Source organism: Lepisma saccharinum, chromosome 1, assembly GCF_977018435.1.
Source record: "Lepisma saccharinum chromosome 1, izLepSacc3.1, whole genome shotgun sequence".
NCBI lineage: Eukaryota > Metazoa > Arthropoda > Insecta > Zygentoma > Lepismatidae > Lepisma > Lepisma saccharinum.
This window is the reverse complement of record NC_139229.1, coordinates 69,714,836-69,737,461: the sequence shown is the minus strand read 5'-3', so window position 1 is coordinate 69,737,461 and position 22,626 is coordinate 69,714,836. Positions and strand designations below refer to the sequence as shown.

General features: G+C 36.3%; 1 protein-coding gene across 1 annotated transcript in view; it reads right to left on the bottom strand.

Annotated features, from left to right (window-relative positions):
• Positions 1–3,669: 3,669 nt before the first annotated feature.
• Positions 3,670–22,626, bottom strand: part of casp (Fas associated factor casp) — a 56,092-nt gene continuing 37,135 nt past the window's right edge. Inside the window, exons 11-15 of the mRNA XM_083144775.1 lie at positions 20,939–21,101; positions 17,667–17,763; positions 16,122–16,259; positions 11,469–11,546; positions 3,670–4,011 (exon numbers count right to left, since the gene is read on the bottom strand). Of these exons, the coding sequence (XP_083000901.1) occupies positions 3,931–4,011; positions 11,469–11,546; positions 16,122–16,259; positions 17,667–17,763; positions 20,939–21,101 (557 nt within the window). The 3' untranslated portion in view covers positions 3,670–3,930. The remainder of the gene's footprint in view (positions 4,012–11,468; positions 11,547–16,121; positions 16,260–17,666; positions 17,764–20,938; positions 21,102–22,626) is intronic.

Below are 22,626 nucleotides of genomic sequence, written 5' to 3'. Positions count from 1 at the left end.
CACCCTGACAAGTCTTGCAGAAGCATCTCATTAACTTCATAGAAATCCCAGTGTTTGTCCATGTACACATTGATCATTACACCAAATTCACATTACACAAAATGAAATCTTTCCTTACCTGGATCTTAACATCATTTAACAATAAATTAGATTCATTGCCAGGTATAGAACTCTCAGACATACCTGGATGTTAGTTTATAATGACTATCTGAAGGCTGCATTGCTGTAAAAGAAACACATAAATAACAGCTAACACAATAAGTCAAAACATATAGATGGAAACTAATTAATAGTGCATAGTTTTCATGCTGATGAGTCACGCATGGAACCTACACACCGATCACCAATGTAGTGTTGTGAATATCCATGTCACTGCTATTAAACACTGTTCACAATAAAGTTTTCTCTACCCTGGATATTCTAGGAATATGCAAAAGTGAAGATGAACTTCTGTGGATTAATTACTTTCTAAATTGCCTGGAAACTATAATGTAGAAAGGTTAAAATGCAGCAAACCAAATCTTCATGGTATTAAATTTATCCACCATGGCCATATCTGTTTCTTTTTTTTTTACAACCATGGTCAATGTTGCCAAATATCAGAAATGTTATACAACTTATCATAGATAAAAAAAAACACCAAACACTGGACATGAACAAAATATGCAAATTTTAGTTTTGGAAGATAAGTTTGTGGATTATACACATTCAGTCTGAATGGGCATGACAAAAAAAAAAGCATTTCAATTACTTTGTGCTGTTGCAAACACCTTGTAATGAATCTGAACTTCTGTGGATTTGGTTTTTCCATGATTACCGTAGAAAGGACATGGGACTTGACCTGGACCATAGCCCGCTACAATCCTTCCAGCCTCACCACTTTCGTCATAACAAATACTATTTCTGTGCTGGCTGAAAGTTCCTTGGCATGTGAACGTGTGCATTTACACTGGTAGTGAGTGGATATTGCTTGCTATTGTTACAAAGTGATAAAGTCAAACTTCTCTTAATAGAAGTTAAAAAACAAGACCAGCTGTAAAATGTAAGCTTTTAAATTACAAAGCAGCGGAAAAATGCTTCAAAGTGCGAGGTCTTAGCATGAACGAATAGTCTGCCTAATCTGAGATTCGTTCCAAAAAAAACCTTGAATAATTATATCCAACTTTGCTGCTGGAAGTTAGCTAGGAACCAATGACCTGTGCTTTCATAGCATGCTGGAAAAAAAAAACGCACATTCTGCTACTAATGTGTATTCCTCTATAAGTAAGAGAATTCTTTCACTTTGCTAGAATTTCAAAGGAAATTAAGGAAGAATGAACTGTGGTGGTCGTCGTTCGGACTTCAGGCTACCATGTGGGGGACCTCTATTTGATTCTCTGTGTGGTCATCTCAGGAAAAATTTATCCATCAGTGTTGTTGCACAACAGTGTGAGTCTCACAATACTGGGTGAGTAAATGCTGCTGGATCGTGGTGCATGTTTTACTATTTTAGGTTATTTTTTAACGCCATTCTATGGGTAATTTTTTTAAACATTTTTAGGTCATCAACTTCCTACCCCTAATAATCACTAATAATGTAACACTAGAAAATTATTTATTATACTTACCTTGTCCACATCTCCTAATCTGTCACTCTCTTCTACGAGGGGAGTTCAACAATTATTGTCCCTAACAGAGAAGGAATGATCCGAAACAACTGAAATTTCTTTATGTATCATGTGTAACTCTTTGAATGATTACACACAAAATTTCAGCCATGTAGGGTCTATAATGTTAATGTTATGTTATATTATGTTTTTTCAGGACAAGGTGAGCCCTGACTGAGAAAATGGAAAAATCGGAAGTGAGAGGCATCATTATGTACTGCTGTTCAGAGACAAATTTGGCCTTGTTTAAAAGAAACCCGGGTACACCATTATGACTGAATCAAAACAACAAAGCACCATGATTCTCCGCCCCCAAGAAAATGAAGACAATGCCATCAGCTGGCAAGCTTATGGTCACAATTTTTTGGGATGCCAAGGGAGTATTGTTCATTGACTACCTCCACCAACAGACGATCACAGGTGACTATTATTCGCAATCGAGTCCAAGAGTGAGGGATTCAATCAAGGAGAAATGTGTCACAGGAAAGTGCTGCTGCTGCTGCAGGACAATGCTGGCCCACAGAAGTCATCTTACAGCCGCCGCTGTTGCTGCTTCTGGATTTGAACTAATCAAGCACCCCCCTACTCTCCAGATCTTGCCCCGAGTGACTTTCACTTGTTCCCAAGGCTGAAGCAGTACTTAATGACTGCTTTCACTTCTGATTTTTCCATTTTCTCAGTCAGGGCTTGCCTTGTCCTGAAAAACATAACATAACATTAACATTATAGACCCTACATGGCTGAAATTTTGTGTGTAATCCTTCAAAGAGTTATACATGACATAAAAAATTTCAGTTGTTACGAATCATTCCTTCTATGTTAGGGACAATAATTGTTGAACTCGCCTCGTATGTTCATATTTCCGTCATAGTTATAGTGCACTTCTTTACCATTCTTCTATCATCATTCATCCTCTGAATGTCTTCAAATGGGGTACATTTTGTTAGTTTGTGCTACTAACCTAATTATTGAGCTTACAGCGACAGATGTCATTTGAAGATGACCAATGAAACTGCTATTATTAGCGAGTTCTCAAGCAATATATGTTGAATTTTTCTTGTCACTTAGGTGGGAAATCTCACTTAAAATTTATAGAGCTCAGTGCAGTACCGATCTACAAAGCTTGGGCCCCCCGCAAAATATTACCGAAGGCCAACCTACATTTACACACATATAATGCATGTGTGTGTGTAATTCTTGATCTCATGTTGACAAAGTCGCACATAAGGGCCTAGAGTGTGATTCAAAAGTCCCTTAACACCATACAAAAAGTAAAGGAGTTAGGCTGGTCACAATAGAAACAGTTCTGCCATATTATTGGCCACCATATTGAATTCAATTCAAAAATTTTAAATGGAAAGGGGGTGATGTGATATGTATATGACACTGGTTTCTCCCACATGGAAAATGATACATTCGTTACAATCACGCAGTCGTAACTTTTCCTGATTAATGATAGGTTGAAGAAACTTTCACCACTGCATTTCTCGTGAAATTCTAGCCTGATTTTATTCTAGTCTGACTGCCACATGGGAAACCCAGGGTGGGTAATCTAAGGTCGAAATTTTTCCAGCTTTGTCCCTGCATAAGGAGGTTATAGGGCCCACCCAGCCTAAAATCAAATGGTAACCAGAGGGGTAAAGGTGGCCTCAGTGTGGTGCCTTCCAAAATAGCAGACATCGAAAATATTTGATGCCCACATACCTAAATGTGCCTTCATGGCACGGTGCTTTATGCACAGTGAACTTTTAACTTTACCTGTATATATTGTATTTGTTTCTGTACCTGTGAGTAACTACTATTACTTTTTACATGCAAACCCTCTACTACTATGTCAATGGCTGAGAGCCCCCTAAAGGCTTACTTGTCTCCCCCCCCCCCCCACTGCGGGGTTTTGCAGCTTGTAGATCCGGCACTCTCTCAGAGTATTGAAGATTATAGGAAGGTGTTAAAAACACGAAGGACAAAAAAGTTTGTCTATTCCAGGAACTAAAACTGAAGGTTATGGAACACACGTGCAGTTGTGAAAAGATTTATTCAGACTTATGTACATTTCCATATATATTACTTTCAGCAGCAATCAAAACATATTATAAAAATGGAGGAAAACAATCGTTATCAAGTAGAAACACTGTTTCCATGAACATGGCAGATGATGTCATGTCTGCATATAAATTTCCCAAGAGTAAAACAGAAACTGGTGGAGGAATTACCACAGTCGAAATATTATGTACATCACTTGTATTTTACACTTCTCACTGTTCAACAACAACTAGTCCAAATTTTACCGCTCTTCCAGAATAACTGTTTCTTGTGGGCACAAATTTAATTCCTGCAGTGTAAGTTTCTGGTCCATCATAGTAAGCTGAAACAACACATTATATGTATACACACAAGTAATAAAAGTATACAGGGGCATGAACATATGATTAGTGGCAATACAAAATTTATTCATGTCAATAACTAATATAGACAGGGTGATTCAGTAAAAGTGTGGAAAAAGGAAGCAGTAAATAAGTGATGCACCACTGAACAATTAGAGAGGGAATCTAGGGTCAGAGAAGCCAGCATACCGATATATGGGCTGAAACATGTCAAACGCTAAACCATACCATCAGCCACAGGAATGACAAATAAGTAACATGTATGGACAAGTAGTGACACTGCCGACATACAATGAGTAGCAACATTAATTGATATTGATTTATGTGTAAGAGACACATGCTTGACATATGTGTTGCATCACATATTTCCTGTTTCCTATTTGCATGCTTTTACTGATCACCTTGTATATGGATGGGAGATTTGGATGCTAACTAACTCTCTAGCCTTCTTAATCCCGACGGTTCATGGCTGCAGCAACACAGGCCTTCCATCTGTCCCTATCCTGAGCAAGATCTATATACCCTACCGATTTCCTTTAGGTCCATCTCAACGTTATCCCTCCATCTTCGTCTTGGTCTTCCTACAGGTCTCTTACCATCAGGTTTCCCAACAAGAATCCTGTAAACTCCTCTTTCCTCTCCCATTTGTGCCACATGGCCTGCCCACCTAAGTCTTCTTGATTTAATTATTCTAATAATATCTGGACACGAATACAAATTATGTACTTCTAAATTATGTAACCTTCTCCACTCACCTGTCTCCTCATCCCTTTTTAGGTCCAAAGATTTTCCTAAGGATCTTATTTTCAAATACTCTCAATTTATGTTCCTCTTTCAAGTAAGGGACCAACTTTCGCATTCATATAATAACACAGGCAAAATTACTGTTTTGCATATTTTAACTTTTAGTTTCTTAGATATTAAACGAGAAGACAAAAGTTTATGAAGAGAAAAGTAACATACATTTCCTGAATTAAGCCTGCTTTTTATTTCCTCTTTAATATCATTTTCATTTGTTAGTATTATTCCGAAGTACTTGAATTTGGAAACTGGTTCAAACTTGTTGTTATCAATAATTAGATTTTGATTATTACCTAACACTTGGTTTTGGCCTGTAAGCATATATTTAGTTTTATCTTTGATAACTTCTAAACCTCTGCTTTGAAAAATATTTTAGCACTATTCTTAATTGTATTTAAATCATCCCCTAATAAGTCTACATCATCTGCATATGCTAACAACTGAGTCACACCATTTAATTTTAGTCCTTCGTTAGTTTCTTTTACCTTCCAGCAGCATATTTTAAGGCAAAATTAAAGAGCAATGGAGATAATGCATCTCCTTGTTTTAACCCATCATGAATTGTAAATTTGTCAAGACACATTAATATCCACACGAATTTTACTTTCTGTTTCACTGGTGCAGGCTTTTATCATATTAACAAGCTTCTTAGGTATTCCAAACTCTACTAATATATTATATAATTTATCTCTTTTGACCGAATCATATGCTTTTTTGAAATCAATGAATAGCTGATGGGACACTTTGATTATATTCCCACTTTTTCTCAAGTGTCTGTCTGATGTGAAAAATTTGATCTGTAGTTGATCTGTTACGTTTAAATCCACATTGATAATCACCTATAATTTCATTAGCATATGAGGTTAGTCTTGTTAAAAGAATGTTAGATAATTATTGCAGTTCATTTTATCACCTTTTTTAAACACAGGAACAATTATGGATTCTTTCCACTGTTGAGGGATTTCTTCTTTATTCCATATTAAACAAATTAATTTATGAATTTGACATACTAATGAATTTCCACCATATTTAATTAACTCAGCTGGTATTAAATCAATGCCAGGTGCTTTGTTATTCTTTACCCTTTTAATAGCATCTTTAACTTCCGTCAAGTTAGGTTCTGTAACTAAAGGTTCTGCTGTGTGAACTTCATTTACTTCTGATTTATCTCCTACAGGAACATTTAAGAGGTCATTAAAGTAGTTCTTCCATCTATTTAAAATATCACTTGGATCAGCCAAAAAAATCACAGTCTTTATCTTTTATCAAGTTTACGTTAGGTTGCCAACCCTTTCTAAATTCATTTACACCTTTATATAAATCTCTGATATTTTTGTTTTTTGCTGTTTGTTTCAATTTCACTAATTTTGCTTTTCAAGTAATCTCTTTTTTTACTTCGAAACGTGTGGTTAACTTCTCGCTTTATTCTATTATAATTGCTTAGATTTGTATCATCAGTTATTTAACCACCTAAGTCTAGCCTGATTTCTTATTTCTATTAGATTATGACATTCGTTATCAAACTATGGCTTACTTTTTGTTGGTTTATTTAATCCTATACTTTCTTTAGCTTCTGATTCTATTGCATTACGTATGTGCTCCCAATTCTTATTTACATCTGTTTCATTTATATTTTCATCATCGTTTAAATCCTGCAAAACATCAAATGTATTTGACAGTTTAATTTGGTAATCTTTCTTAATTCTTTCATCAGCAAATTTTCCTGTATTAAATTTTAGAACTTTTAGATTTTGTTGCTTATGATTTATCACTGCAAGTCTTTCTCTTAATTTAGCAATTACTAAATAATGGTCACTGGCACAGTCAGCACCTCTATGTGAATGAACATCAATTATACCAGTATGCCTTCTCTTATCAATGAGAATATGATCTATCTGGTTATGAGTTTTCACAATTAAATTCTTTGACGTTGCAAAAGTAATTAATCTTATACCATTATCATTACTTAATTCATGAAGACTTTCTTTACCAATTGTGGGTTTAAATGTCTCTTCCTTACCAATCTGAGATTTGGATGCAACTGGAAATTTATTTAATCATTCCCAACTAAGTGGAGTAACCTTCTGTTATGTGCAAACACTACCCTAAGTCCATGGTGACAAGTAGAGTGCTGCATCGAGGGCTTTTTGCTCGAGCATCTAATAATTTGCATGGTGATGCTAGATAGCATATGGAATTGACAGCTTCTTTGCTCAAGCAAATAATGCTCTAACAGGCAAAACGATCGGTATACGCTTGAAGCCCAGTAGTTCAAGTATAACCTTAATTTGTCTGTGATAGTGGGTTTTCAGGTATGGACCGTGCAGTGAATGACGCAGTGAAATTGAAACTTAAGTAAACACACTCATTATCCTGACGTTAAAATGTAGTTTAGTCTATCTTACCAATAGACCTTGTTAAAAATGTAAACAAACATTGGTTCCCCCGGAACTTCCGGTTTGGACTAGTTCCCATTGTTTGCAGTACAGTTCACTTAGCAGTATACGAAGTAACAAATGAGCACTTGTTTTCATCAGTTGTGCGACGACAGCACAGACTTACAATAGTCAAGAAAAATATTTGTTCAAGTTTTACCATGAATGAGTGAACTTGTTGAATTCTTTGCAGATTATTATAAAACAATGTTTCTTCTGTAAAAATAACAAAAGTGCTGTGATACATTTAAAGTGTTCAACGATAGTTATACTTGCGTTGTACATTTTCAAACCTGAGGGTTGATGGCAGTATCTAATTACGCGTCTTTTCTACAACCTTACATATTCTCATATGCTTGATCATATGGAAGTAGGCACAAATAAAATATAATAATACATTGTTCTGATGGCTTCACAATAAAATGGTGACTTAATTAAGACTATTTGTTTTGTGACGAGAAGGTGTTCATAGATTTCATTAATTAATATTTAAAGGTATGGTGTAGAGTTATTTGTTCAGGTATATTCAGACATACAAGTTCTCATGTATTTATTCTCTCTATGTCCTTCGGAAACCTATGAAGTCATACCTGAATCAATAAATTTGTTCCTTATTGAACTGTACAATCATATGCTGCATAGCTGGCACCCTCTTTCCTTGTAAAAGAATCTCCACTTCGTCATTTCATATTAACGTCCACAGCAGTGTAAGAGGATGTTCGAGGGGAACCAGATGGCACATTTTCGTTCCAGTCAACTTGTGAATGCAGTTTCATTTCTTGCTCTCTGATTGGCTGTTGGAAAGTTATGCTGCTGTGATTGTGAGAATATCTGGTTTGCGCTGTATGTTAGGTTAGGTTAGATTAGAAAGCATCAAATTTGAGCTAAAAAATAGGAAACAAGACATTCTCACAATCACAGCACCGTAACTTTCCAACAGCTAATCAGAGAGCAAGAAATGAAACCACATTCACAAGTTGACTGGAAAAAAATCGCAACCAGATGAGTGCGCATGCTCAGCAGTAGTTCCACCTTTAACACAGTCTATACACAGCGATATATGAAAATGAATAGATGATGACCTAATGGGCTGAAACTATCAGGGCAAATTTTTGCACCTATATTTCTATGACTATTGTCACAATGAGTAATATTTGATTCTATACACTCGAGCGTGGGGGACTCGGAACAAGTACGATCCGAGCGCAAGTGGTCCAATGCAGTAGTCTAATGACAAGGGATGGCAGAGATCACATGAAGACACAACATATTCAGCTGACAAGACATACAAAATCAACTTGCCACAGTCCCAGGGAGGAGGCTTCAAGTCCACCCTTCATTTGTAAGTTTGTTGTCCCATCAATAGGATGGATGGTGTTTTAAGTGTAACACTTATATATAAATCACAGAAGTAAATTAATAAGTGTAATCGTTCTCTGCTTGTATAACCTAGATCATTTGCATCAGATCTCATGGTCCAAGTGCCACTAAACCTAAAATAGTACAAATATAAAGCAAACATGTTTGATTTGTAATTCTGGCAATTATTATTTCAAACTGAATTAACTATTAGAGTAACTTAGAGGATAGTGAAGACTTCGAAAACATGATGAAAATTTAAAGTTTAGAAACAACCAGGGATGTCGATCTCTATGTCGGAATAGTTAGGACAATGCGTTATGATGCCATGGGTCTCAGATTCAAATTGCGACCTGAGCATGGGTGTTCTTTGTGACTGTCCCTTCATCAACTCCATCATTCTCATCATCATATGCCAAAAGTGGCAGAAAAGCAATGGAAAATAACCCACATCAATCAATCAACCAGAGATTGATCCTGAGTTTTTGACACTCCATGCTTACACAAAGATCTAAGTTGTTGAAATTGTGGGGAGACCAGAGGTTTGTTTGGTACCACTGGCACGAACATGCCAAAGCTCCAGGTTTAATTGTTGATTGCTGCACATCAAAATTTGCACAAACCTTTCCGTAACTTAATCCACAATAATTTCTTCTATGCTTGATATCAATATTTCAATCGTATCTAATGGTTGTCATCAAATGAATTTGTAGAATTTGAATTGTTGTTTTATGCCCACTTTATGTAAATAGGCTAATCGAGCCTGGACCTACAGTTTAAAGTGGGATCCGAACCAATCTTCAATATGCCTCCACCAAGTATAGCATCTGGGATCCCCTGATGACAAGGTGACGAAGTGTGTAATTGTCATCAGATGATTCAATCACAATCTGAATGATAAATCACCATCTGAACATCATTTGCAGACGCTTCTTAAAATTTTGTAACAACACATTCAAGCAATGTAAGTAACAAAAAGTCCTGGGAATGGTTGGAGTTTGATTTTTCTTTAAATCCACTTTTTTGCACAGATACGTTAATTGGGACTGAACCTACAGTTTAAAATATGATATTACCCACCAGTGGCGAAGCGTCCTATGAGGCCCGGAGGCCGGGCCTACCCCAATATATTTGTCTATAACGGATTATTTTATTACTTATAAATTTCATTAAACGACGCTTAATAAAAGAAAACTGAAATTTTTGGTCTTCCGATAATTACCGCAAGTTTGCAACCCTGCCTGGAACCGTATCTGAGCATTCAGCGAGGCCCGTCCGAGAGTGCCTCAGCTGGTCCCATAACAACCTATGTGATTCGTGCGGGAAAGCATAATTTCAGGGGTGCGTTCGCCTGTAATGTAACCTGAGAGGCCGGCCACTTTTCTCTTTCTCACCCCCTCTCCCTGACTTCCGAAGTGTGCCGATCGTGTACGAGCACGTGACGAAGCAGGCAGTGGACTGAAGCAGTGTTTCCATGGAAGATTCAGAGCTGTGCCGGGAGCTGAGCACACGCGAAAATGTGTTGCTAACACCTCTAAGCCTGGCCTCCTAACCTATCGAAGTAGGCATTATTAGATTTCTAACTGCAAATAATGCATGCAAGTTGGTTACCAGTGTTAAGTTTGGTGCTTTCAGCTCTTTTGAGGAACCGCTTTTCGCGAAGTGTTAGCTGCTGGATGTGCCCCACACCAATCTCGATTCAGAGAGGGGAAAGTATTTTATTTCTTTGAGGAAAGGGATATTGAGACGAAATTTCCTTTCATGATTAGTGACACAACTGAAAACGCGCTACTTTTAAAATGGGACAAAGTACGTACAATGCAAACGTATAGAGAAAATCCATGTTACTGCAATTTTCTGGTCGGTGTGTTACACAATCTGTGTTTTCATTTAGCATTTCATCATTTTCTAAATCATATTATATATTTTTTTAAAAAAGTCGCCTGTTGAAGAAGAATTAGATGCATAAAAAGTTAAAAAGAAATAATTGATTGATAGATTTAGTTTATTTTACTTGGCTTTCTGCCATTTTGGGCTAATTGGGAAGATGAGAATGAGCGATAATATGATGACATTGACGAAGGGACACTCACGAAGAACACCTATGCCCAGGTGGGAATTCGAACCTGAGGCCCTTGTCGTAGCACGCTGTTATAACCAAACTGCCGCGGAGGTCAGCATTAAAAAGAAATAAACGCTAAGTGACGATCAGTGAACCAACCATTTCTGTAATGCGAGAAACATTTACAATACTGTTATTGAAGTAGCAAATAATTTTTACGAGCAGCTTTAATCTAACAAATGTAAGATGGCTAGGGCCTGACAGAACGGCTTTTTCATTGGGTGACGCGTGGTCAGAACATCGAGTCTCATTGTCACTTTTTTCTGACCTTCGAAAAGCGCCTTTATTCTCAGATATCTAATCAAGACTAGATTAAAGTAGAATCTGAACCAATGCCTCCAGGAGGAATCGAACCTTCTACTTCTTGATTATAAGGCGAGAGCGTTAATCACTACATTATCCCTTACAATCACTATCCCGACTTAAGTACACGAGATTCAGGCAATATGTTATCTTTTATTTTCTAGGGGCTATATTTTATCATACTACTGTTAAAAAAAATCACAAACCCTGCTCCGTCCTGTGCCTACCCTTCCAGAGACAGCACGCTTCGCCACTGTTACCCACTATGTGCCTCAACTGGTTATCGCACTTGCGACTTCCTGGTAATGGTGCCAGGCTACATAATCAACATTTTAAAATCAAGTTTAGCTGAACCTGGTGGCAATGAACTGCCAAGAATACACTACAGTATTGCAGCACCAAAAAATGACAAACTTACATCTTTCCGGGGCCAGCTTGATAGCACTTTATATTCTTCGGCATGGTAGCCTTTTACCAGTAGAAAATCCAACAGAACCTGAAAGTAAATACAAATTTCATGTACATACAATATGCCATAACAAGTTTTGGAATCTGATGAAATTGAGGGAATTCTAACACATGCAAAATAATCTAACACAGTTATTTTTAGTGGTTTTTAGTGACTTGGCTTATGAGGTTGTGTTTTTGTATGTATATCTTAGTGTAGCTTGAGAAAGTTATGGGAAACCACAACGAAACGTCGCAGATAAAATCAATAAAAAATACTAAAAATAACTGTGTTACATTATTTTGCATGTACAAAAAGTGGTTATGCGAACCTTCAAGAAGAACATTGAAATTCTAATACAGTTGTGATTAATGTTTGTCTACCTAACCTACTCTTGTTTCCATATAATTTACCAAAGAACAGTAAAAACTGCATTTACAACATACCATGTGAACGTGCATGAGCTTACAAAGGAAAATCTGGATGCCCTCTACAAAAGAGGACAGATGAACACGAGAAAAGGGGAATAGAAAGGTGAAAAATAGCCCTATATGCATGGAATGAAAAATGCAGTGGAACGATTTGGTTGTTTTGGTGTTAAGTCCATTTAATGCACAGTAAGGCTAATCAGGACTGAACCTAAAGTTTAAAGTGAAATGCGAACCACTATGTGCCTCCACTGGGTATGAAACCTGGGACCGCTTGATTACAAGGCGATGACACTACCACTGCACCACTGGGGAGGCCCACAGTGGAACGACAAAACAGTACTAGGCAAAGAATCAAATTGGAAGCAGAAAATAAAAAAAGCAGCATTCACAGCAATGGCCCAAAAATCCAATAAGCCATTCTATCTTAGGATGAAGCATATGTTCCCCGCCTCCTCTGAAAATAGCAATAGTAACCTACATGGAGGAAAAAGTAGTATAAAATTCTGGTTGGTGCCATGGAGTAGTTGGTTAGTGCACCAGAGTTGTAGTAAAATCACAGGTCTGTCATAGGCTTGATCTGCACCACCACCAAAAAGAAACTGTTCATCTGAAGACAAGAGAAGAGGTGGTCTTGCAAAACATGGCGAGAGAATAAGCACAAGACAAGTGGTAATGTCCCATTAACACTGCATGCTACTGAACATCCATTGTCGCTAACATTCAGAGAATTATTACAAAAACTTAATTTCTGTAAATACTGATGCTTGCAAACTGTAATGATTAAAAGTAGTTCAAAACACTCACTAATATTAGTGTGTAAGTAGTCTACTCCAATTATTTGCAATAACTTGCTTTAAAATATTCATGAATTAAATCAGAATACATATTACTTAAAATACAGTATTGACCAAATTACACTGGGTTGAGTTGAGTTGAGTTGGTGTTTTAAGTCCACTTTATGCACAGTAAGGCTAATCGGGACTGGACCTACAGTTTAAAGTGGGATCCGAACCACTTGTGCCTCCACCGGGTATCGAACCCGGGACCCCTTGATTACAAGGCGACGACGCTACCACTGCGCCATCGGGGAGACAAAGTACACTGGGGAACACAGTTTTTGGCACATGAAACGTATATTGTGTTTCTAATGTAAAATTTTATGCTGAATTCAAATATGCACTCAGAAATTTTCTACCATCCACAGTTTTTGTAGAATTACATTTTTTTAAGTATTGCTTTTTCAGAATTTTAGGTATTTTCTCTGTGATAAGTAATGTGTGTAAAACAATATTTTAAATGATTTCAAACAGAAGGTGGGCACAAACAATTTAACTTTTATGAACCCAAAATGACACACACACATTTCATTTCGGAGGAGGGCTGAAGCACATTGAAAGGGGGAGGGGGCCAAACCTCATATTTGATGCGACTTCAATGGAAATTAAATGTTGTAGCTTGCGAACCTCGTATTTCATGTGACTTCAATGGAAATGAAATGAACCACGAGATTATTCATCAGACTGTTATTTCTGTTTCACAAAGGTAAAAGGAATAAGTAGTAAATGCAAATAAACAGTAAAGTAACCAAATTTACCATCTGCTGTGAGGCCAGTACCTGTACCATATCCCAGTACACATCTAACTGTAGTGGATGGATGGGAACATGAGGCAGCTACCAAAGTTCAAAATGAGAAGCAAGATCATTCTACTTTCGAAGCCTCTTCCTGTGAACCTCATCTCCTAACACAAGGTGAATTAAAGAACCCTGTTCGGGATTTGAAATTGGGAAAAATAGGCCGAACTGTTGGTATTTACAGTAGGCTGAAAGGCTGGAATCTCCTTCAGAAAGACACCAAAGTGTGTTTCTTTCGTAACCAACAGGAAGGGAGTGTGAAGAAGTTAATTCCAGAGAAAACGATAGTGTATTGTAATAATATTTGCGATGTGATGGATTTCTTTGATCATGAATATGAAACAATATAGCAGAGAATGTTCACGGATTCCTCGAAAACTAATTTGAAAGCTGTTCTTTTGCACAATGGGAACAAATGTCCTGCGCCGTTAGTTTGCACAACTAACATGAAGGAAACACATGAAAATATGAAAATGGTGTTAGAAAAAATCATTGTGACAAGTATTGGTGGATCATATGCTTCAATTTAAAAGTAATTAAGTAGTTAAAGGGTTTGCAGCTCCGCTACACTAAATTTTGCTGCTTCCTGTGCGAAATGGGACAGCAGGGACAAGAATAATCATTGCAACAAGAAAAAAATGGCCAAATCGTGAATCACATACACCAGGACAGTCAAAATTTTGTACATCCCTCTAATATGATTCTTCTTCCTCCACTTCATATCAAGTTAGGGAGGGCTTTTCAAAATCTTCGTTAAGGTGATGGACAAAAGTGATGCTGTTTCATTATTTGAAGGAAACATTTCCTCGTGTTAGGATGCTAAAATCAAGCAAGGAATTTTTGTGTGCTCCCAAATTAGAGCTTTGACAACAAATAAAATATTTGAAGAGTCTGTTTAGCGAAACTGAAAGATCAGTGTGGAGTTAATTTAAAAGTGTTGTGTATAAACATTTTAGTAAATCGAAAAGTTCCGAACTAACGTTATATTGTGGGTGAACCGTTACAGTCATACGAAGATGTGGGGTGTAATATCTCCCTCAAAATACATTTCTTTGACTCTCACCTGGATTTCTTCCCTGATAATCTTGGTGCCATCAAGTGACGAACAGGGAGAGCGTTTCCACCAAGACATCTCTGTCATCGAAAAATGTACCAGGGAGAATAGAGGGCTAGAATGCTTACTGATTACTGTTGGATGCTGAAGAGGGATATTCCAGGTGCAAAATGCAAAAGAAAATCAACAACTCTCACATATTAGCTAAGTTGTATAGTATCGTATGTATGTAAAGATGCACAAACATATTTCACACTTAAATTGGGTGTCACAAAGAAACTGTGCGTGATGGAGAAAAACTACTTACACATTTGAATTCAGCGAAAAAAGTACTATTAGGATCAGCTATTTTCCCTCGTGTGCCAGAAAAAAAAGTTCAATTGTGTTCCCCAGTGTTACTGGACTCATTGTAAAAAGAAGCTCATTTCCTTGTTTTGAAAGTGTTCTAACTAAATATATTTGACGACTGTTATAACTTTTTATGGCATTAAATTGTTTGTCTACTTCTATATAACCTTGATTCTCACAATCCTTTCTTTTACTGGGTCCCAAGAATGCAAAAATGCCTGGAACAATATGTACATTGTTTATGGTTATTTATGCTATTTTCTTGGTTATAACAAAGGAAATAATATTAATTCTGATTGTTGTAAGGGTGTTCTTAATTGTATCTTCAGAGCAACGCATAATTTCATACACCACACCTTTCAAGTTTAGAAAAAAATAGTGAAAAGGAATTCTACACAAACAATGATTAAAATGGGCTCAAAAAGAGCCAAAGTTGGTCATACAAATTACTGACACTACTTGCAGTGTGTATAACAATGCAATGTGTATCACAAAACATTAAATTTCTCAAAGTTCTCTACATAAAGTGAGTTTATCTGTGTTTCATTTTTTCAACTGAGTTCAATAATACAGCCAATACTGTACATGGTATGTAAACACAAAAGCCATTTCTCCCCCACACAATGCTGGTGCAAAATAAATTAAAACTTCAAATTTGGCATAATTTCCAGGATAATTAGACTTCATGAACTTGTTGCTCAGCATTTTTGTGGATCGCAGGAAAGACTAAAATGCCGGAAAAGTATCAGCAGGTATCAGTAAATAAAATTCGAAATGAACTTTCCAAGAATTTCCAGGCTAGCAAATTCATATCTTGAACCACTAAACATAAATGACATACAACCTCACTTTTACTAGTTGCAACCCAAGAAAGAGATAAATATATGTATTTAATGGAAAAAGGATCAACAACTGCCAACCAAACCTTACCTGTCTCTTCCAAGAGAGGGACAAAGAATTGTCATATGAGGCTATAATTTCTATGTTGCCACATATCGTTACAGAAACCAGTTTGAATAAATTTCACAAGGTGTTTTCTATACAAGAATTGGCAACAATGATGTCTCAACAAATCTCACGTCAGTTCATGCTTCAGCAAGATTGCAAGGAAGGATAAAGATTCAGTTTATCAAAACTTTCAAAAACAAGTTCCTTACCTTGAGAGGAGTTGTACACATGAAGCGCCTAGTGATGAATTCTCCTTTTGGTAAACGGAACCGGATTTTCGTAATTGAGTCTCCTGCACCCTCATCTGGTTCTGGTGGCAGTTCGGATTGTATCTGGGCACGGACAGCCTGCAATGTCATTAATATGGTATAAACTGGTAAATATTCTATGGAGATCCTGATTTGTTCTTTCATTCCTATGCTTAGTAATGGGGCATTCCATTGTCACAGGTGGGACACGTCGACTCTTCTTTTTTATTATTAAAGTAACTATTCTACTGATAGTTAAGGACCGTTTTCCTTACAGTTTCTGTACAATGAAATATGAAACTTAACACTGTTGATTAAACATAACTACCCTTAAAATACTTTCCCAGATTTGTAGCTATAAGTGAACAATTTTGTGTCACGGGTGGGACAGACGAAACACTGCTTCTTCACTTAATAAGAAATTTATTTTAAGTTCTGTGAATTGACAAATGATGAAAAATAAATTATTTAAGAGGAAGAGAGAAGGTAATTAACCTTTGAATAGTGGAGTTTGGGGGGGAAATGTGACTGTTACAAGGAGAAATTAATTGTTTTTTAGTGTCACAGGTGGGACATAATACAAAACACCAGTAAATCAAAAAGTTAAAATAAATTTAAAATATTTTAAATACCTTCTACCATGTAACTCAATTTTTATGCAAATTAAAATTTTACATTGTTCAGCATTGCATTTAATTTTAAAAATTGATGTTCAGGAGCACTTTCACATGGAATGTCAACTACAGTAATTGGTTTTGAAGCTTTCCGGGTGACAGAATTCAGACAGACATTCTTGGATGTTTTGCCACGTTAGATTGGAGTTTATGTTTCATTCCTAAACCAGCATAGCTCTCATCTTCGGTGAATGCAATGAAACAAATGCAACCAAAGAAGATCCAATATAACGGTTCATAAAGTTTAAAGTATTTTGTTTACATAGGTTACAGTTAGGAATTTAGGACAAAACTCTTATTTTGTTCCTGTATGAGAAATTAAAAAATGGATATAGATCTTTCATAATAACCTAAAATGGTGGATGGAATTAAAGTTAAAATAAAATGACCAGATTCACATTTCTTGAGGTAAACTATGATTATACACTACAATACTGCTCCCTGGTTGCAACGTGCTTCCCTGCGTCAGTTCTTGTTAGATCTTTTTTTCTGCCCTTAAAGTGGTTCTGACGGATAAAAGGTAAATGTCATACATTTGAAAAAAAAATTATACTGTGCTGTTAAGTACAGCATTAGGTAAAACTTAGTTGAATTTTGCTTCAGGGCCTGAGTATATTATTAGTGCCTTACTTTTTACTTTGGAAGAATATTTTAGGTGTCAAAAACTTTGTTCTTTCAAGCCTAAAATTCGTAGGTCTACTTCTGGTATACCAAGCCTAACACGTAGTATGTAACTAATTGTTTCACTCAAAAGTCTACTACTCTACAAAAACAGGCTTCGGGATACTTACAATTACACCTAATTACATAACTTAAATGAAAATAAACATACTTCTTTCCTGGCCATATCCTCCTGGCGTTTCTGCTCTATTTGCTGCTTGGCCAAGGTTTCTTTTCGATGCAGCTCCTGTTTGGCCTCTTCTTTTGCTCTGTAAATTCATGCCCTCTTTCAGTAAACAATGAAACATATTCACAGCATTATATCAAACACACACACATATTTATATTTCAATTTATTGTAGGTCAAAAATGTTTCTTTTGTTTAGTCTTATTTTCTAAGCATTATTAAATGTGATAATTATAAACTGAGGAAAGGATAAATATTTATGGCAAGTGCGGTAAACATGGTTTTAGTATTGTACACATGATGTTCTGTATTTTTACATTGCAAATTTAATAGGTCTCCTGATTAATTTCGAAAGACCACTGTCTTCATTTACATTTACAAAGATTATGGCATCTAGGATGGATAACATTTGTTAATGAAGGCAGTGATCCTTCAAAATTACTTGGTAAATCAATTTAAAATTTGCCACATGAAAATATGGAACATCAGATTTATATTACAATCATAAATATGTTTACATGAGTTGTAAGCCCTCAAATAGGTAAAATATGGGCAGATACATTACTGAAATTTATATTTCCAAATTTCCCACTACTTTCAAAGTAATTTCCTCAAATTTTCTGCTGGATTGACAATATAATTACTGTCTGCCAGTCTCGGGTCTTGGTGGTGTATCTGTTTACTGTAATATACTGCATATATTTCTCGGTTGGGGAAATTAGACTTCATAGCTATTAATGCCTTACGTTCCACTGGTTTGAACCATAGCAAGAGACTAAATATTTTGGAACCTTCTTGCAAGTAGCCAATACAGTATGCAGAGTGGAGCAGAGCAGAAATTACAACTGTACTGTCATTCTTTAGTATTGTTTTCATATGAAAGTTGAACACATCTGAGTACTGTTAAGTGTGTATAATATCTGGGTCAACATTCAATTGTTTGTCAAGTTGTTGACAAAATGGCAAGTTCAGCCATCTTAGAAATGGTCTTGTAAGCTTAGTACTAAATTTTTGTTTTTATGAATCCTTGTGATAAGTCATTATATTATGAAGTACCTACATGTGTGCACAAATTAACCTTTGCATATATACACAAGTACATTGCAAGATGTATGGACAATAAGGTTCAAATTTGTTTCTGTTGCTATTGAAACAAAATATAAGCCGTAAAAAACATAATACTGGGAATGTGGGGAATTGAATGCAGAAGTTCAGCTTATAGAGCTGAGGATGATCTAACTTGGAAACCTCTGACCTCCATGGTGGAGTGGTTAGCACAGCATGCTACGACACCAGGGTTTCAGGTTCGAATTGCAGCCTGGGCACTTGCAAGTGTCCCTTCATCAATTTTATCATATCATCACTCATCCTCATTTTCGAGATTAACTAAAAGTGGCAGAAAAGCAAAGTAAAAAATTAGGCCTGAGCCTATACCAATACATCGGCATCGGTGTCGGAAAGAATCGGTTGGAATTCAGCCGATACCAGCTGATACTTTTCCGGCATTTTGAGTCATTCACGGGCTTCGCAAATGAACTTTCCTTTTATTTTGCACTAATTTTGCATGAAAAACTAAATTTTGTGATTACATAATACAGGGTGGCCCAAAAAAGGTAACCAAATACATAAGGTTACGTGTTCGGTTATCTTTCTTGGAGCCACCCTGTACCTATTTTAACCTTTAGTTCCGTGGCGCTTATGCAGTTTTCCCCTCAGGCCATTTAAACGAGTTTTGTAAGGTTTAGCAAAAATCGTTATAGCTTCCTTTATATGGCATATAATTTAGTGAAACAAGAAACATTTTACTAAGAATAAAATGAACTTTGACATAGAAAAGACGAAGTGTTGCAATCTGTATGTAATTGTTATTATTTGTGGCTTCAAATGTGAAAAGTTGAAAAAAAGAAAAGACAAAATTTTGCCCCTCCCTGTTGAGACATGGGACAGGAACAAATTCTATGTTCTATTTGCAATCACATGTCTACATTATAGTTCCTATGTCCTATTTGCACCCACATGTCTACATTATAATTCAATATTTGTTTTGTTCCTAATGCCTTTTGACATCCGAAGAAAAAAAACAAAGTGCATGAGTTATTTTCGACAAGGGTTGGCAACATGCAAAATGGAGTGTTAGAGTTAATTTTAGCCCCGATCCTACCTCTTACTCCCCCCTTTCATTTTCCTTACGAAGATTCGATGCCTCTTTTACTGCGCCCACAAACAGGAGGTGCAAATTTAGCAGCTGCTGCTGTCGTCATTAGGGGAGTTGAAGGACACCAGCGTCGCTGTCGATGCATATTGACTCTTGGTTTCAAGTTCCACGCACTTCGAGGGGTCAGCACATGACTGATCGGGACTGTAGCAAAAAATGCCATCGGTCAATATATGACTGATAGGGGCTGTAAAGGTTAATATTATGATGTAATCCTTGAATATTCTAAAGTAAATTTCTTGGTAAATTAATGCATATAATTGGAGAAGAAAATTTACACACCATTATTGATCAATATTTTAAACAAATTTTAATTATTGCAATTTTCAAGTATCGGTATCCGTGGCAATCGGTATCGGCTCAGCCCTAGTAAAAAATCAATCAAGATCACTGTGTGCAGCATGCTGTTCAACTAATGTTTAATAGCGTATGAATAAATTATTTGTTTTATTTTACTTTGCTTTTCTGCCAGATTTGGTTAATTCTCAAGATGAGGATGAATAGTGAATGAGAGGGCTAAAGAGAAGGTACAATCGCCAACATATAAAAATGACACAACACTAGCTCCACAGAGGATTATACTGGCTATGAGTTAAGGAGCCAGAGCTTCGTTAGTCTTCAAATTGCAGTCAAGTATACTACATGGACAGGATGTTGACATTTGGATGTCCATACAAAGGGTCAACTCTTACTCCCCTTTTTACTGATGATTTGTTCTGAGTGTATTCTACCTTGAAACTTAGAATAGCTTTAATAATTGGGAAATGAGAGACGTGGTAGTAGATAAATACTGAGAAACTAGTACTCACTTTTTCCGTGAAAATTGTTTTTTTTCTAAGTTCTATTAATTTCAGTGGCCACTGCCACCATCCTCGTTGGTACTTGTTGCTTGGCAGTTTCACGGATAAAATGAGTACTAGTTTCTCTGTATTTATTAGAATGACATGTTTTGCTACTTTCTTTAACTTGAAAGCAACATGATCGATCTTTCCCCCTTCACCTCCTCTCTTACAAACACACCCACATATTAGACAGTTAGTACCTGTCTGCTTCCAGTGATGCAAAGTAAGCCTCATCTTGTTCCCGTTTGACTAGCTCCCTTGCGGCCCTTTCTTCCTCCTCCTGAATCTCGAGCCTCTGCTGCTCGGTGAACACATCAACGGCCTGAATCAAACTGGTCAGCAATTCATTTACACCTACATTACCTGCGAAGGAAAGAATACAGTAGCAGTGAGAAAGCAAGACATACTGTACATGTTTACTTCTTCTAGTTTACGGTTGCTATAACTGTTTCTTTTTTTCTTCTTTTTTTTGTAAAATTTATCATATTGTTATACATGTAACACTGATCAAACTACAAATAAATGTCTGATGACAAGAGCATGTGTTACCCAGGAATGTGCAACAAAACATATGTTTAACCCTAGAACAGGCAGGCAAAGAAAAGTAGTAAAATTGGATGGCTTCAGACTCTCACATCTGATGTGAAATATTTACTTCAGAGGAACTAAACACTTCATTTCATTGAAACACATATTATAAAACAATATAATAGTATATATTGTACATGTGTAGTATTACAATTAAAACTTTACTTTAAAAAATTGTTTTCCTTGCCTTTTCCAAAAGGAATATTTAAATTTGGGACACAAATTGCAAAAATGCATGGAGAGCTAAAGATCTTATAAAAATATGAAACTCACGGTCAATTATGATTTAGATTTAAATCTGGAACACATTTTTGTTTCATTTTAATATCTGTGCCAGGTGAATTGAGAACAACGCAACTCAAAAACCACTCAAGTGGATGGGTTGCGTTCCCTAAACCCCAATCAAGTTTCAATTCATGCAGCAAAATGATTTTTGCAATAAATGTCTCCACGATAGCTTTTGCAATGTCTCAATGATACTAGAGATTTCCACAGGCTATAGCCAGAAGGTACTGAGTGTGACGTACAGTATGCTGAGAACTCTATTGGAAACTATCACCATGTGTGCCCAATAGACCCTGTACATTCTAGGTTTAAATGCTTGTAACAACCACCAACTAGAAAATAATTCTTCATTTAAAAAAAAAAAAAAAAAATAGTAAGTGTCCTTGCTGATACTTCTGGGTTGGAAATATTATCTACATATCTTTTGGTACAAAAGTCATGCATCCTATTCAAACCCAACATGCCTATGTAAATATCCATTCCAGCATTGAAACAAAGAGAGAACTGTCCCCGCCATAAAATTTGTCACTACACAGCTTAAGCACGGTGGCCACTCTAGGGCCATGAAAAAATTCAAGTATAAATCCCAGTTTTCAGGGCAATTTTCCAAAAATTCATGGGTACAAACAGATGTTTTCTCTATTTCAGCCCTATTACCACCTCTCACCATCCACACACAAACATCCAAAAATATATTTACCATATAAGGGTCTGTATCCCTAAATTCTAATTCAATTCAATTAAACGATACAGATACTAAAAAATATTTAATATATGTTGCGGAGTTTACATCTGCCATTTCAGATACTCAGACACTAAATATAATTGAAATATATCTGCAAACACATCACATATGTTACGGGATATACTAATCTATGAAAAATTATTAATTGTATAAGAATTTCAAACTCAATTTAGCTAATCAACTTCAGGCTGTCTTATCTTGCAATAATCTTCCATTTGGATCCCACTTTAAACTGTAGGTCCAGTCCCGATTAGCCTTAATGTGCATAAA